Source organism: Hemiscyllium ocellatum, chromosome 8 (genome assembly GCF_020745735.1).
Source record: "Hemiscyllium ocellatum isolate sHemOce1 chromosome 8, sHemOce1.pat.X.cur, whole genome shotgun sequence".
In the NCBI taxonomy this organism is placed as follows: domain Eukaryota; kingdom Metazoa; phylum Chordata; class Chondrichthyes; order Orectolobiformes; family Hemiscylliidae; genus Hemiscyllium; species Hemiscyllium ocellatum.
Genome location: NC_083408.1, coordinates 115,879,276 through 115,897,731, shown reverse-complemented (window position 1 = coordinate 115,897,731; position 18,456 = coordinate 115,879,276). Strand labels below are relative to the sequence as shown.

The window sequence follows — 18,456 nt, the reverse complement described above, 5'->3', positions numbered from 1 at the left end:
ACCACACCACCTATATTGGTGTCATCTGCAGGCCACACCTCTTATGTTCACATCCAAATCATTCATATAAATTACAAAAAGCAGTGGATCCAGTACCAATACTTCTGGTACATCACTGGTCCAAAACGCATCCTTCTATCACCACTGTTGAACTTGAAGGTACTACTAACTAATTTGATAAAGGAGATTCGATGGACGTAGTATACTTAGATTTTCAGAAGGCTTTTGATGACATCCTCTGTAGAGTCAAGTTAGAAAAATTAAAGCATAGGGGGTAGGTATTGTATGTGCATGGATTAATGATTGGAACAACAGGAAAAAAGACGGCAACAATAAATGGGTCATTCTCACTGAGAGGCTGTGAGACAAGTGAGGTACCACAAGGATTAGTAAAATCCAAAAGTTGTAAATCGGAAACAAACACCGAAATTGCTGGAAAAGCTCAGCAGGTCTGGCAGTATTTTGTGGAGAGAAATCAGTTAACATTTCAGGTCCAGTGACCTTTCCTCCGAACTGGACCGTAAGGATTAGTACTTGGGCCCCAGTTGTTCAGAAGGATTTGAAGGTGGGGACCAAATGCATTACTTCCAAATTTGTGGATGATACCAAACTAAATGGGTATGTGACTTCAGGAGGATTTCTAGAGGCTTAGTGAGTGAGCAAGAACGTAAGAGGTACAATATCATATGGGCAAAAATGTATGGTTACCCACTTTGGGAGATGATGTTCAGAGCATTTTCCTTTTAAAAGAAAATGTAGATGTTCAAAAAGACCTTGGTGACCTTGTCAATAAATCACTGAAGACCACCATGCAGGTTTAGCAAGCTATTGAGAGGCTAATGGAATGTTAGCCTTTATCACAAGAGGATTTGAGTACAAGAGTAATGGAGTCTTGCTTCAATTGTATAGAAGCTTGATTAGACCACACTTGGAGCATTGTGTACGGTTTTGATTTCCTTATCTTGGGAAAGATGTTATCACCATTGGGGGAGTGCAATACAGGTTCACTGGACTTGCTCCTGGGATGGCGGGACATTCCTCTGCAGAGAGGTTGGACAAACTGGGCATTTTCTATGGAATGAAAAATGACTTTATTGAAACCTACAAAATACTGAAAGGGATAGACAGATTAGATGCAGGTCTGGTGTTTCCCCGGGTTGGAGAGTCTAGAACCAGGGGCACAATTTTAAAAATAAGGGGGAAGTGCTTAGGTCCGAGGTGAGAATTGCTTTTACTCAGAGGGTTATGAATCTTTGGAATTCTGCTCTACAGAGGGCTGTGGAAGTTCAGTTTTGGAGTATATTTAAAGTAGAGTATTGATTAATTTCTGATTAACAGTTATGTACTGGTAATATGGGGATATAGAGAGTAAAAGGCATTGAAGTATTCAATCAATCATGATCATAGTGGGGCAGGGTCAATGGGCTGAATAGCTAACTCCTGCCCTTACGTTCCTGTCAAATGGTCTAAGCTTCTTTTGTAGGTTCGTTGCTTCTTCCTGACAACTCTCAACTTGAGTTTTATATGCTTAGCAAACTTTGAAAGAGTGCATTTGATTTCCTCATCCAAAATGTTGACATCTATTGTAAATGGCTGCAGTATCCTTCTGCTCTTAAAAAGATCGTATATTCCTCCTATGTCCTGCCAGCTAACTATTTCTATATCCACGACTGTATATTACCTCCAGTTCTTTGTGGTTTGATAATAACCTCTTGTTTAAGATTTATCAAAAGTGCTATGTAAATCTAGAAAGTGCTGGTGAAACTCAGCAGGTCTGTGGGAAGAAAGCAGAGTTAACATTTCAAATTCAGTGACTCTGTAGTTCTGGCGGCATCTGTGGGAAGAAAGCAGAGTTTAATTATATTAAAATCCAGTTGTTCCTTATCTATTCAACTAATATGTCCTCAAAGCTCCAGTAGGTTTACAAATATAATCTCCATTTTATAAAGCTCATGTTTATTTTTGTACTCCATTGGTATTTCTTAAGTTTCTTGTTTTCACATCCATTATAATAGAACCTACTATCGGTTAGCTCAGTTGGCTGGACGGCTGGTTTGTGATAGTGATAGGATGTATTACCTGAAGGACCCTCTTCGTCAATCTCTCCCCTCGCCTAAGGCATGGTGATTCTCAAATTAAACCCATCACAGTCCTCCCTCTCCCTCCCTCCCCCTCTCCCCCTCTCTGGATAGTGGGTAGGAGTGTCTGGTGGGATGTTTTTCGGAGGGTCAGTGTGGACCTAGTGGAACTATAGTGACCAGGAATTACTGTTAATTATAAATAAATAGATTCTAGTTTACAGATGAATGACATTATTAAAACTCTTAACCTCCTTCTGAAACTCCACCTCCACACAGACTGAGGATAAAACAAACATTTGTGTTATGCGTGAAGGGAAGGACTGAGAAAGCAGTTCACCGGTCATTGTACACAGGGTTCATTTGAGATGATCCTTTTGGCTTGTCAGGACCTGCTGCTCCTTGATTTTCCTTCTCCACGTATTTTCACTTGTAGGATGCAGAGAGAGACTGGTGCACACTAACAAAGGCTCTGACTTATTGGTTAAAAGCCACAGCTTATAGCAACTGATGAAGGGAAATTAAATAAGTTTTCTTCAGGCTTGAGGCTTTTTTTTTGTTTTGACAGCAGAGAAAGGCAAGCACCTTCCATTCTCTGCAGAGGTCCAATGCCTTCTGACTGAACATTCACAGCCCCAAACTAATCAGCTACCTGGGAGCCAATCATGTAGTTGTTGGTAGTCAGAAGGGCTTTGTCACTGACAAGTGGATACCATTCCACTTCAGTCAGTCAGCTACATGTTGCCAGCCAAACTCCACCCCCCCCCCACACGACCCCACCAACTCCAACCAGTCTGTAGTAATCTCCTCCACTTTTAGAAACTTTTTATAACTTCTTTGGATCTAAGACTATCCTTACTTTCATAATTAGTAGTTTCCTGTTATATTTTTTGCACCAGAATAGAGCATATAACTGTTGCAATGCGCATGCTTTCACTGTTTAAATATTAACTATTTCCTATCTATTGTTATGCTCTTTAATGGACTTACCCAATCTATCATAGCCAACTCATGCGTCATGCCTTCCTAATTTCCTTGGGCTAGATTTAGGACCCTAGCTTCAAATGGACCGCTTCATTTTACACCCAGTGAAGAATTCCACCACGTTACAGTCATTCTTCCCTAAAGGGCCTTACATAAAGATGATTTATTAATCCCCCTCATTGAATAACACAATATAGGATAACCTGTTCACTAGCTGGTGGTCTATAAAAATCGCCTTGTGTACACTCCAAGAAAATATTTACTAATGTATATTATTGCTATTTTCTGATGCATCCTTTCAAGAATATATACAATTTTGGAAACTGGTAATGCAGAGGCCTAGGCTAATGCATGGTTGCAAATCCCACCATGGGAGTTGGTGCGATTTGAATTTGGGTATTAAAAAAATCTAATTAAAAGCTGTTCTCAGTAACAATGACCACGAAACCATCATGAATTGCCATTTAAAAGCACATCTGGTTCACTGATATCCTTTAGAGAAGGAAATCTGCTGTCCTTCCCTGCTCTGTGCTACATGTGACTCCAGGCCCACAGCAATGTGGCTGACTCCTGGCTGCCCCCTGAAATAGCCTAGAGAGCCATCAGTTCAAGGGTCAGTTAGGGATGGACAATAAATGCTGACCCAGCCAGTGATGCCCACATCCTGTGAAAGAGGATCTGAGCTACAGGGAGAGGCTGAACAGGCTGGGGTGACCGAGGGGTGATCTTAGAGGTTTACAAAATTATGAGGGGCATAGATAGGATAAATAGGCAGTCTTTTCCCTGGGGTCGGGGAGTCCAGAACTAGAGGGCATAGGTTTAGGATGTGAGGGGAAAGATGTAATAGAGATCCAAGGGGCAACTTTTCCTCAGAGGGTGGTACGTGTATGGAATGAGCTGCCAGAGGAAGTGGTGGAGGCTGGTACAATTGCAACATTTAAGAGGCATTTGGATGGGTATATGAATAGGAAGGGTTTGGAGGGATATGGGCTGAGTGCTGGCAAGTGGGACTAGATTGGGTTGGGATATCTGGTCAGCATGGACGGGTTGGACCAAAGGGTTTGTTTGCATGCTGTACATCTCTATGACTATAAAAGTTGAGTGCTCAAATGTGAACTACTACTTTGGAATCCTCGCTGGCTGTTTAGACTTTTTAGTTTTGGGATATTTTTCTGTTCTGTTCATGAGAAGATTCCATTATCTTTCCTACTCCTGTATTAAGCTGACTGGTCTACGTATCCTAGACTTGGTCTTGGCCTGTACGAAGGCACCATTAACAGCTGTGGTTTGATGCTGGTATTGATTGAAATTGTTTACATTGGCACAACGTCAGAATGTTTTGCAGCCCATGTTGTCTTTTATGCTGGGTTTAACCAGATGTGCGATAATGGAAACTTTGAAGGATGTTTCCTGTCTTCCTGTGACTGTCACTTGTGTCGATTTAGTACGGGTGTTGTTGCTAGTTGGACTCTGATCTCAGCTGAGTCCCTCCCTTCAGTCTGGGACACAGGAGGTCGAGGTCAGAGGACACTGAGTTAGAATACGTTCAGTTATAGGGGTGTAACTGGCTACTAAGAGTTCAGCTCACTTGCATCAGTCAGGGAAAATATCAGCCTGGATTCCTGCTCCCTACTTCGGTTTGTCTGGTGAACGCCATGTCACCTACAACTCTGAGACAGAGGTGACCCCAATCCAGCACGAACATCCCAGAGTGTCCTTCATTGGCAAAGGGCATATCAGGGACTGAGAGTAAACACAAACTGAGCAAATCCTGAACCAGCAACTCCTCTAAAACTCTACTATCTCCGGTATCCTGTTTTGTTCGTATTAGTTCCTGTGGATGCAAATCAGCTTTAACAGATACTTGCATAAAGCCACCATAATCCCAGAGGACCGTCGTGCCCCTCTCTCTCGTTGGAGAGGGGTGACTGGTGAGGGTCAGCATGCCTAAGGCAAAGGGAGAGATTATGAAGGACTCTGCTTCTCAATAATCTCAGCTAGTGTGGGAACTGAACCCATACAGTTGGCATCACTCTGCATTGCAAATCAGCTCTTCAACCAACAGCTTTGAGTCATCTACATACCCAAACAAACATCACAGATAATAAACCATAATCCATTTTCTTGAGGGAACACTGCATTGTCTGAAGTTAGTACAGAGGGGACACTGGAATTCTGGTGGTACTGTTAAGAAAGCTGTGAGGTTCTAAATGCAGGTGGGTCAGGAGTAGGCCACTCGGCCCTGTTCTGTCATTCAGGAAGATCATGGCTGATCTGATCACCCCCATCCCTATAACCTTTTCTGGGAATAAATGGCCGAATACCTGCACTTTATTTGTTTAAATAATTAATTAAACAAATAGAAACTGCAATATGCTGTACATGAATCTGTTTGAGTAGTAGTTACATCACTATTATGGATATTGCCTTTGGCCTATTCCTTTTTTTTTCAAACCATTCGGCCCTTGGAACCATTCAATATGATCATGGATGATCCAACTCAGTTGCTTGTTCTACTTTCATCCCATCCTTTGATCCCTCAGAACTATAACTAATTCCTTTGAATAAGTTCTGGGATCTACATAGCAAAGAACAGATATCCCATTCTTAAAGATGAAAGATTTGATCTGAAATTGTTTTACTGTATCGCACCTCCATGACACTGGACTCCTTTGGCTATAAATTCCAATAGCACCATCTTATTCTCCACAACCATCTGAAGGAACAGCGCTCCGAAAGCTAGTGCTTCCAAACAAACCTGTTGGACTATAACCTGGTGTTGAGATTTTTAAGCAACTCCTTTGAAAACATTCAATGTTTTAGCCTCAACCACTTTTTGTGACAGAATTCCACAGTCATTTTATAATTACAACCATATTTTTAAAATAGAGTTGTTGAGGTGATAAATCATTCCGAATATCATTCTCAGGAACAGTGAAAGTCCCAACAATTGCCTTAACTTCACACATCTCGACTTAGTGTTTACTTTCAACAAGCCTTTGCTGACAAAAGTTTCCTTAAAGTCTGTCTATTACAAGATGATTATAAGAACACAAGCATTTTTTGCTTTTCATATGCAAAATGACATTACCTTTATCCCCACACCTCCGAATTAATACGAGTCACCAATTTTTAGTTTTTATTTTGAAAATGAATGGGGACTGTTATGAACAAAGTTTGAAACAGGCTGGGACTCCACTCCCTGGGATTTAGAAAAATGAGAGGCGATCTGATTGTAACATGTAGGATTCTTAAAGGGCTTGATGGAGTAAATGCTGAGAGGATGTTTACCCAAGTGAGAGGAGGGCTTGGGGGTGTAGTGTCAGAATAGAGATGCCAAATTAAGACATATGGAATTGCTTATCGATGGGTTGAGAATCTCTGCAACTCCTAGTCACAAAGAGCTGGGGGGCAGCATACTTGCATATAATTGAGGCTTGGATAGAGTTTCTGATCATTGGGGAATCAAGGGTTACAGGGAAAGGGGAGGAAAGTGGACGTGAGGAATGTCGGATCCTATGGAATGGTGGAGCTGACTCAGGTCAGGGGGAGGGGGGAAATGGCCTGTTCCTATTTCTGATGGTCTTGTCGTCTGAAATAAGTGTTGGAGAAACTCAGCAGGTCTGGCAGCAATCGTGGAGAGAGAAACTTAATATCTTGAGTCAAAATGACTTTTCTTTGGAACTGAAAAGCCATATTACAATCAAAAATGAATGAAGTGGACAAAATAAAACTGGTGAATAGACTATAACATGAGCGGCACGGTGGCACAGTGGTTAGCACTGCTGCCTCACAGCGCCTGTAGACCCGGGTTCAATTCCCGACTCAGGCGACTGACTGTGTGGAGTTTGCACGTTCTCCCCGTGTCTGCGTGGGTTTCCTCCGGGTGCTCCGGTTTCCTCCCACAGTCCAAAGATGTGCGGGTCAGGTGAATTGGCTAAGCTAAATTGCCCGTAGTGTTAGGTAAGGGGTAAATGTAGGGGTATGGGAGGGTTGCGAGCCGCTTCGGCGGGTCGGTGTGGACTTGTTGGGCCGAAGGGCCTGTTTCCACACTGTAAATCTAATCTAATCTAAAAAAAACATCAGAAAATATTGCAACTGTCCATTCTGTAAGAAAAATACAACCTAAGCATATACAGTCATCTAAATGGTGAAAACGTTCAGAATTCTGAGAGGTAGAAAGTAAAATGAATCATAATCAGTTATATGTACGTACAGCAGGTAATTAGGAAAGTGAACAACATGTTTTCATTTGAGGGGAATTAAATACAAAAAGAGAGGTTATGTTTCAGTTATACAGGGCACTGTTGGGACCATATCTGGAATACTGTGCAAAATACTGGTCACCTTGTTTAAACAGTTTAAAAAGATTTATTAGAATAACAACTCGAATGTCATTTGAGGAAAAGTTGGAGAGGCTACGCTTGTATTTGCCGCATTTTAAAAGAGCAAAAGGTAACTTGATTGAAATGTCATAAAGATCTGGAGGGGACTTGACCAGGTGGATGTGGAGAGGAGTCCTCTTGTGGCGGATTTGAGAATTAGGGGATCATTGTTTACAAATCAGGGTTAAAATTTGGACTGCAAACACTGGAGATCAGAGCTGAAAATGTGTTGCTGGAAAAGTGCAGCAGGTCAGGCAGCATCCAAGGAGCAGGAGAATCGACATTTCGGTTAAGGTGAGGGTGATAGGTGGGGGTGGAGAGGTCAGGAAGAAGGTTGCTGGTTAAGAAGGTGGTGCTGAGTTCGAGGGTTGGGACTGAGACAACACGACGACTGGAGGAAGAGTGCCTCCTCTTCCGCCTAGGAACCCTCCAACCACAAGGGATGAACTCAGATTTCTCCAGTTTCCTCATTTCTCCTCCCCCCATCTTGTCTCAGTCCCAACTCTCGAATTCAGCACCACCTTCCTAACCTGCAATCTTCTTCCTGACCTCTTCCCCCCCCCCCCCCCCCCCCCCCCGGCTTATCACCCTCACCTTAACCTCCTTCCACCAATCACATTTCCAACACCCCTCCTCCCTATCTTTTATCTTAGCCTGCTGGACACACTTTCCTCATTCCTGAAGAGGGGCTTATGCTCAAAACGTCGATTCTCCTGCTCCTTGGATGCTGCCTGACCTTGGATGCTGCTGAGCTTTTCCAGCAACAAATTTTCAGCTACAAATCAGGGTTGCTCATTTAACGCACAGTTGAGATGATTTTTTTCCCCACTTAGGGTTTTTGGAATTCTCTCTCTGAAAAGTAGTGGATACAAAGTCCTTGAATATTTTTAAGGCTGAGGTGGATAGATTGACAAGTAAGTGAATGGTTATTGCGAGGGTAGATGAGCATGTGGAGTTGGGGTTACATTCAGAAATCATAATCTTATAGAATGATAGAGAGCAATGGGGTGGAATAGCATGCTCTGAATTTGCATTTTCATAAACTGGCGGCACGGTGGTTAGCTCTGCTGCCTCACAGCGCCTGAGACCCGGGTTCAATTCCCACCTCAGGCGACTGACTGTGTGGAGTTTGCACATTCTCCCCGTGTCTGCATGGGTTTTCTCCAGGTGCTCCGGTTTCCTCCCACAGTCCAAAGATGTGCAGGTCAGGTGAATTGGCCGTGCTAAATTGCCCGTAGTGTTAGGTAAGGGGTAAATGTAGGGGTATGGGTGGGTTGCGCTTCGGCGGGTCGGTGTGGACTTGTTGGGCCGAAGGGCCTTTTCCACACTGTAAGTAATCTAATCTAAACCTTAAGTAACGTGAAATTGGTGGTTGGGCTGTCTTAATAGTATAACTGATTACTTTACTTTAATTTGAATGCACATTGACCTTTCTCATGTGAATGTTACCTAGTTTAGAAATGGTGGCCCAGGAGGGACAAAGGAGATCCTTAGTGGCAGGTTGCAGACTCTGGGGCTGGTGTCACGATGTTCTCGTCTTTGTGAGGAAGTTACGAAAAAAATTGCCCTTTTTTCAATTATTTGTCCTGTTTGTTGGAGGTTTGGAATGTGTGTATCTGCGTGGCTCTTTTTGAAAGGGCCAGTGTGGAATGGGTGGGCTGAATGGCAGTGATTCTCTAATTAATTTGCGGCACTAGTCCGACTTTCTGCTTCCTTGCAGGGACCGGGCTGACTGGCGGGTGGTCCAGGATGCCAAGGCTGAGTCACAGTGAGTACGTTCTCCAGCAGCTGAACAACCAGAGGGAGTGGGGATTCCTGTGCGACTGTTGCATCATCATTAATGACATCTACTTCCGAGCTCACCGCGCCGTGCTGACCGCCTGCAGCTCCTACTTCCGAATGATGTTCATCAGCCAGCAGCTGACTGGGAACCTGAGCCTCAGCAACGTCAACATCAGTGCCGAGTGCTTCGACCTCATCCTGCAGATCATGTACCTGGGCAGGCTGGTTGGAGTCCCCTCGGACTTTGAGGAGCTGCGATCCGCCATGACCTTCCTGCAGCTCTACTACGTGCCCAAGAGCCTGGATGAACTGCAGCAGAGCGACGGCAAGGCCACCCCGTCCCCACCAGCGACTGCGGCCCAGCCGAAAGGCGCCATGATGTTCGGGGTACGGATGTACGAGGAGCCGCCGGGAGAGCTGGTCAAGAGGAGGCGGCGGGAACCGAGCCCCGAGGTCAACGGCCTCAGCGCTGCCCCCGCAGTTGCGCCGCCGCTGCCGTCCCCCGCCGCCACCACCACCACCACCTCCATGGAGGCCCCGGCCAGGAAGCAGGGTCGCCCGGGCCTAAAGGGCAGGCTTCACCCCCGCTTCGGCAAGTGCTACACGTGCGACTGCTGCGGCTTCGTCTTCAGCTGCGAGAAGCTGCTCAATGAGCATGCGCTGACCTGCAACAGCCGGCGTGCGCCTGCGCCCCCTGAGGGGCCGGAGCGCGAGGGCGATGCCATTAAGGCGGGACCCAGCGGGCGGCCCGGCTCCGCGGAGCCACCATTGGTGCCGCCTGAGGTGAACGGCACGGGGGGCGGCCGCCCGCCGGTGAAGACAGAGCCCGATGACACGGCGGCCGTCGACCTGCGCGACATCACCGTGGTGCAGGTGGCGGACGACGGCGAGCTCGCCTCGGACGACGAGGAGGAGGAGAAAGCGCTGGCCTGCGGGGGGCACCGGCCGTCGGAGGGTCACCCCAAGTGGGCCGCGGAAGAGGACGAAGAGGAGGACGACGATGAGGAGGAAGAGGAGGAGGAAGGGCGCCCCTTGAAGCTGGAGCCACAAGAGGGACGAGGCAGCCCGCTGGGGCCGGCCTGTGAGCTCTGCGGAGTGGCACTGCCCGAGAGTGAGCGCGCCGGCCATTACGTGGCCCACCACGTGGACAGCGTGTGCGCATGTGGCAAGTGTGGCCGCCTCCTGGTGAAGGGTGGCCGCTTGCAGGAGCACGCTGAGCGCTGCCTGGGCGGCCACGACGCCCTGTACCCCTGGCAGGCCAACAGCGGGCAGCCCGTTCCCCCATCAACCCCGGCACCCCCGGGAGACTCGCCGCCGGGCCCTCAGCTGGCCAGGTTCACCTGCCAGGTGTGCGGGGGCAGCTTCAAACAGCGGTACCAGCTGCAGGAGCACATGTACCGGCACGTCGGCCGCCACTTCCAGTGCTCGCAGTGCGCCCGGGCCTTCGACCAGGAGAAGCTGTGGGTGGAGCACATTTCCCGCTGCATGTTCGGCCAGGCGCCCCGTGAAACCCCGCCCGAGAGGGTGGACCGGCGGAAGCACGTGTGTAACCTCTGCGGCAAGGCCTTTTACCAGCGGTGCCACCTGCGAGAGCACTTCACCACCCACACCAAGGAGAAGGAGTTTGCCTGCCAGATCTGCGGCAAGGAGTTCCTGCGGGAACGCCTGCTCCGACTGCATTTGGACATGCACCGGGGAGATGCCCGTTATGTCTGCCCCAGGTGTGGCCAGGGCAGCTACCGCAAGCATGACCACCTGCGCCACATGGTGTCTCATCTGGTGGGCCGAGAAGTCATCTGTGAGGTCTGCTTCCAGGTGTTTGAGGATGGGGAGCTGCTGGAACGTCACACTGACGTCCACCTTCACACCTGCACCTTGTGTGGGGACAAGTTCAAATTGAAGAAGGAGCTTACAATGCACCATCTAACCAGCCACACCAAGAAGCTGTGAATGACTACCCCTACCCTCCTAAAGTATTCCACTGGACCTGCCATAAACCTGCCTAGAGTTTGTTTTCAGTGGGATGATCCATCCCACCTCCTCACCTTCTCTGGTGTTGTCCTCCCTGGCACTATTCACCAGAGAACTGATCTCAGCAAGGCCCAGCGTTCATCGCAGCCCTTGCCAGAATGTCACGACTGGTGGTAGTAATGCCAAGTCACGTCCCTACGAGAAACCATCACGCAGAGGATGTTGGAGAAACTCAGCAGGTCTGGCAGCAAAGGAGAGAAACGGAGTTAATATGTCAAAGTCTGGTATCATACTTCAGAAATGTCCTTTGCTCCGACTGACCGCATTACAAACGCAAAATGAGATCATATGTCTCAGGACTGGAATCCCGTGGGATGGTTGGACATAGTATCGCTGACACACAGAGGAGGAACTGACACTGTTGACTTTAATTCCATAATATAATGCTCAGATTTATCAAGTATATCTCATTGATTATTATGTGATTTTGGGAACCAAGACCTGGGTGGTGCTTTCTCCATTGTAATGGCAATTGACAATTTGCACATGGCTGTAGGAATGCAATGTATTTTTAAAATAATGTCCACTTTTTTCCATCTCGGAATGATGGTCTAATTTCATTACTCTGTTTAAGAACACTTGTTCACAATCAGGAATAGGTTCTTGTTATGCAAAAGCACTGGGACTAACAACTGACAGAGGCACACCTTTACCTAATATTAAAATAGAATGCTGGAGGAATTCAGCAGGTCTGGCAGCATCTGTGAAGAGAGAAACAGTAAACATTTTGAGTCAGGTATGACTTCTTAAAGGACCTTTTTTTAAAGGAGTAAAATCATACTTGGCTCAACATTAGATCCACATTGTTCTCTCCGCAGATGCTGCTGAGTTTCTTCAGCATTCCCTGTGGTTGTTTCAGATCGCTAGCATCCACAGCACTTTGTTTTTACATCTGGACCTGTATCTAAACATCAACTGGAGGAGGCAGAATTGTTCTCCTTTGAAGTAGAGATGGTTAAGGCAAGATTTGAATGCTGTGTTCCAAATTTACCCCTTACGTTTCTGACAGGGTAACTAAGAACTACTTCCAGAAGCAGACACAGATTGACTGTAATTTAAAGAAAAAAGCAGACTGGGAACTAGATCTCTAAAACATGGAAAACAGTCCTGCAGCCCATTGAGTCTGCTCTGGTCAAAATGGTTAACTGTCTAATCCCGTTTCCCAGCACGTGGCCCATTGCCTTGACATCATGAGTGCACATTTAAATGCTATGTCAAAGTTGAGAGTTTTTCCATCTACCAGCCTTACTGGTAGTGATTCCCACCACCCTCAGGGTGAAAAAGCGTTGCCTCTCTTTCCCTCTAAACCTTCTATTCCTTACCTTAAATGTCTGTATCCACTTGTTAATCCTCCCATCAAAGGGAAACATCTCAACCACGTGCCCCTCAGTCTCCTCTGCTCCCAATCTGTCTTTCACAAGTGAAACTCTCCAGCCGAGGCAATATCCTGGTAAATATCCTCTGTCCGCTCTCCGGTGCTAACATATCCCTCCTTTAAGGTAGACTCCAGAACTGCACACAATACTCTAGCTGTGGCCTAACCAAAGTTTTATGCAGTTCCGGCATAACTTCCCTGCTGTTCAACTCTATGCGTTGACTAAAAAAGACAAAGAATCCCCATATGCCATCTTAACCACTTTATCGAGCTGTCCTGCCACCATAAGGGGCAGGTGTTCATGCAAACCAAGGTCTCTCTGATCCTCGGTGCTATATGGGGTTATACTTTTCATTCTGTATGCTCTTGCCTTACTTATCCTGCAGGATTGAGCAGTGGCTGGTGCTGAGGAGTAATCTGACTCTCATGTCCCAGAGCCAGGTCTGCTGTCCTGGAGATTCTTGTCTGCCCTGCCCCTAATCCTCAGAGTGGGTCAGACCTGTCCTTTTGATAATGAGAGGAACCATGGGATCGAAGCACTAGATCCAAGAGTATAGCAGCAGCAGCTTCCCAGGCAGTTCTTTAACCAGTTCTCTGTGCCCCCCCTCCCTCTTCATAAGCCATCTCTGCCTCTCTCTTGATCTCTTGGATGCTGTGTGCTGCCCCCTTCATTGCTAATTTTGGACAATCAAACAGCAATATTGCTAATTTAAGGAGTCAGAATGTTTGCAGGTTGTAACCAGCTGATTTTACTGGATCTTGCCTTACAGTAGCAGTACACAAAGTCACTTGTGAATTGATGTTCTGTTTAGAGACTGGCAGAGTTTTTTAAATTCCATTTTTAATAAAATGTTCAGTATGTATGCAGCAACACTAATTGGGAGTCCTGTTTTTATGTTGTTTGATTTTTGCAATGTGTTCTTCTTGCCCTCAGTACACTCCACCCTTTCCCTCATCCCAGAATGGTCACAGTTTCACCAGCAAGCTTCGATATGCCCATGCAGAGACGTCAGCCTGAGCGTGGCTATGCACCGATCTTAGCTTCCATCCGATGATCATCTTTGTGACCCTGATTGACTTTCTGACCTTTTCATCTCATCAAGATTACCAACTTTAAGGGTATGATGGAATACTTCCCACTTGCCTGGATAGGTGCAGCTCCAGGACAAAGCAGTCTAGTTCATTGGCACCAGATCCATAAATAACCAATACTCCGTGTGCAGCATCTATCTGCTGTATACTCTCCTATTGATTCACCAGGTTCACCAATGTTCTTAGTGAAGGAAACTGCAGTCCTTACCTGGTCTGGACTTCATGTAACTCCTAGAGCCACAACAATGTGGCTCACTTATAACTGCCTCTTCGGATGGATAGTAAATGCTGCTCTAGCCAGCAATAGCCTCATTTTGTGAATGATAAAAAGAATAAATTGCATGGCAATATTCATCACCCCACACCACCTCCCACCCTGGAAGTATTTGCAATGGATAATCTGGTGTGGAAAATAATGGGACTCTGTCCCGAGAGTCATTTTGGAATTGCTTACACCATGTGTAGACAGCATTGGATCAATAAATATTATAGAACATAGAACATAGAACATAGAAGGATACAGCGCAGTACAGGCCCTTCGGCTCTCGATGTTGCGCCGACCGAATCCTACCTAACCTATACTAGCCCAATAACTTCCAAATGCCTATCCAATGCCCGCTTAAATGACCATAAAGAAGGAGAGTTCACCACTGATACGGGCAGGGCATTCCATGAACTCACAACCCGCTGTGTGAAGAATCTACCCCTAACATCTGTCCTATACCTACCACCCCTTAATTTAAAGCTATTTTTATTATTTAAACAAAAGCTGTAACACAAAAGGACTTTGGGATTACTCGTGAATGAAACAGAAAGTTAGCACAAGGTGCAGCAGGTAATCGGGAAAATGAATGGAATGTTGGCCCTTACTTCACGGGGGTTGGAGTATGAGAGTAGGGATATCTTAACTACAACTGCACAAGGTGTTGGTGAGACCACATTTGGAGTACATTGGGAAGAAAGAATGAGTGTTTTGAGACTGGCCATTCTTTTCATTTGATCTATTCTAGCCACATGTTCCTCAGTGATGTGAAAAGTTTTGCAACTAGTACCGACAAATTGTAGCAAGCAAGCACATCTAGATAATAGGGTATGTAGAATGTGGCATACAGGTTACAGTGCACAAGAGGTCCGCAAAGCAAGATCAACATTATTTGAAGTTATTCAGTGGTCTAATGGCAGGGAAGAAGCTGTTCTCTAACCTGTCCAAATGTGTGTTCAAGCTTCTGTATCTTCTGCCAGATGGAAAAGGTGGAAGAGAAGATTACTGGGGTGGGAAGGGTCTTTTATGACATTGCTGCAGAAAGGCTGACAATGGGTTATGTAAATGGAGTCTATGGATAGGAAATTGGCTTCTGTGATGGTCTGGGCTGTGCACACGACTTTCTGTAGTTTCTTACAGTCCTGGGCGGAGCAGTTGTTGTACCAGGCTGTTGTTGTAACTGGGTAGTATGCTTCCTGTAGTGCACCTATAAAAGTTGGTTTGGATCCTTAAGGATATACTGAATTTCCTAAAGCGCCTGAGGAAGAAGAGGCATTGTTGTGCCTTGATCTTTGCATCTACATGTGAAGTCCAGGATAGATTCTTGGTTATCGTCACCCCTAAGTGATGCTATCGACCCTTCCACCCACCGTTGACGTAGAATGGGATGAGTCGTCCTCTTCCTGAAGTCTATGATCAGTTTTTTTTGTTTTACAGACATTGAAAGAGGTAGTTTGTTAGGGCACGACATCAAGCCCTCTATCCCCTTCCTGTATTCTTGCCATCATTATTTTGATACCCATCCTACCATGGTGGTGTCGTCAGCAAACTTGTAGATGGCATTTAATTGGAATTTGACTACATAGTCAAAGGTGCACGTGGGGCACGTCAGGGCTGAGAACCCTTCCTTGGGAAGCGCCAGCGTTGAGGGATATCATGGAGAAGGAACCGTTTCTCTTCATTGATTGTAGTCTGTGGTTCAGGCATCTGAGGATCCAGCCGCAGAGAGCAGAGCTGAGACCTACCTATGGCTCGGAGTTTTGAGATTAGTCTGGAGGAGACTTATGGTGTTGAAGGCAGAGCTGAAGTGGATGAGTATGAGTATAGATATCCTTGTTGTCCAGATATTCCAGGAACGAGTGTAGAGCTAGGGAAATGGCATCCACTGTGGACTTGTTTTCATCAGTTGGCAAATTACTGGGGATCGAGGCAGGCTGGGAGGTTAGAGTTGATGTGGAAGGACCACGTGACCAGTCCCTCAAAGGATTTCATGATTATAGACGTCAAAGCCATTGGGCGGTAGTCATTGGGGCATGTTACACGTTTCTTTGCTACTGCGATGATCCTCATTAGAGACAATAAAATTGCAGATGCGGGAATCCAAGCTAGATAAGCAGGAGGCTGGAAAAACACAGCAGGCCAGGTAGCATCAAGAGGGGGAGAAGTCAACGTTTCAGGTGTAACCCTCCTTCAGGACTTCAGTCTAACTGAGATGATCTTTGTCAGAGCGTTATCACCAGTTTCTGGACTCAACATTAGCTCTGTTGTCTTCCTATAGATGAATGAATGGTTTTATTGTCATGTGCATTTTACAGTAAGAATACAGAAACGTAGAAAATAGGTGCAGGAGTAGGTCATTCAGCCCTTCAAGCCTGCAGCACCATTCAACATAATCATGGCTACTCATACAATCTCAGTATCCCATTCTCGCTTACTCTCCATATCCCTTGATCCCCTTAGCCGCAAGGGATATGTCCAGCTCCCTCTTGGATATCTGATAAAGTGGCCCCAACAGCTTCCTGTGGGAAAGGATTCCATGTATTCACAATTCTGACTGAAGAAATTCCTCCTCATCTCAGTCCTGAATGGCTTGTCCCTTATTTTTAGACTGTGACTCCTAGGTCTGGACTTCCCCAACATCAGGAAACATTCTTCTTGCATCTAGCCTATCCAGTCCCATCAGGAATTTAGATTAGACTACCTACAGTGTAGAAACAGGCCCTGCGGCCCAACAAGTCCACACTGATCCTCTGAAGAGAAACCACCCCTCCTATATTTACCCCTGACTGATCCACCTAACACTACAGGCAATTTAGCGTGGCCAATTCACCTGACCTGCACATTTTTAGACTGTGGTAGGAAATCGGAGCACCGAGAGGAAACCCACGCAAGCATGGGGAGAATGTGCAAACTCTACGAAGACAGTTACCCAAGGTGGGAATTGAACCTGGGTCCCTGGCGCTGTGAGGCAGCAGTGCTAACCACTGAGCCACCGTGCTTTAGTTTATATATTTCTATGAGATTTCCTCTCATTCTTCTAAATTGCAGCAAGTACAAACCCATTTGATCCTGTATTTCCTCACATATCAGTCCTACCATTCTGGAAATCAGTCTGGTGAACCTTTGCTGGACACTCTCAGTGGAAGAATGTCCTTCCTCCGATTAGGAGACCAAAACTGCATGCAATACTCATGATGTCGCCTCACCAAGGCCCTGCAGCAAGACATCCTTACTCTGATACGTGAATCCTCTCACTATGAAGGCCAGCATGCTAATCGCTTTCCTCCCTGACTGCTGTATCTGCACACCAACCTTCAAATGACCATTCCACCATGACACCCAGGTCTCATTACATCTCACCTTTTCCTAAACTGCCACCACTCAGATAATAATCTGCTGCCTTGTTTTTGCCACCAAAGTGGATAACCTCACATTTATCCACATTATATTTCATTTGCTAAGTGTTTATCCACTCAGCCTATCTGTCCAAGTCACCTTGCAGCTTCTTAGTGTCCTCCTGACAGCACCCACTGACACCCAGCTGAGTGTCATCTGCAAACTTGGAGAAATGGCTTTCAATTCCTTCGTTCAAATTGTTAATGTGTATTATGAACATAAAAATATAGTGAAATCTCTCATTTATCTCCACAATTAGGTGCCATGTTCAATAATTTAAGAATAAAGAAAAGAGAGATCTAGAACATAGAACATAGAAAAATACAGCGCAGTACAGGCCCTTCGGCCCTCGATGCTGCGCCGATCCAAGCCCACCTAACCTACACTAGCCCACTTTCCTCCATATGCCTATCCAATGCCCATTTAAATGCCCATAAAGAGGGTGAGTCCACCACTGCTACTGGCAGGGCATTCCATGAACTCAGACTCGCTGAGTAAAGAATCTACCCCTAACATCTGTCCTATATCTACCACCCCTTAATTTAAAGCTATGCCCCCTCGTAATAGTTAACTCCATATGTGGAAAAAGGTTCTCATTGTCAACCGTATCTCAACCCCTAATCATCTTGTACACCTCTATCAAGTCACCCAAACCTTCTTTTCTCCAATGAGAACAGCCCCAAGTGCCTCAGCCTTTCCTCATACGATCTTCCTACCATGCCAGGCAACATCCTGGTAAACCTCCTCTGCACCCGTTCCAGTGCCTCCACATCCTTCCTATAGGATGGCGACCAAAACTGCATACAATACTCCAGATGCGGCCGCACCAGAGTCTTATACAACTGCAACATGACCTCAGGACTCCGGAACTCAATTCCTCTACCAATAAAGCCCAGTACGCCATATGCCTTCTTCACAGCACTATTTACCTGGGTGGCAACTTTCAGAGATCTGTGTACATGGACACCAAGATCCCTCTGCTCATCCACACTACCCAGTACCCCATCTTCTTGTTACTCTTACCAAAGTGAATCACTTCACATTAATTTATCTTAAAGAGAGTCCATCAGT

General features: G+C 46.0%; 1 protein-coding gene across 2 annotated transcripts in view; it reads left to right on the top strand.

Annotated features, from left to right (window-relative positions):
• Positions 1-13,502, top strand: part of zbtb1 (zinc finger and BTB domain containing 1) — a 28,200-nt gene extending 14,698 nt beyond the window's left edge. The window contains exon 2 of one of the 2 annotated variants that reach the window (XM_060829503.1): positions 9,168-13,502. In XM_060829503.1, coding sequence (XP_060685486.1) covers positions 9,197-11,179 — 1,983 coding nt within the window. In that variant the 5' untranslated portion in view covers positions 9,168-9,196 and the 3' untranslated portion in view covers positions 11,180-13,502. Of the gene's footprint in view, positions 1-9,144 lie in introns of both variants that reach the window. The other variant, XM_060829504.1, reaches the window with a different exon arrangement.
• Positions 13,503-18,456: the final 4,954 nt, after the last annotated feature.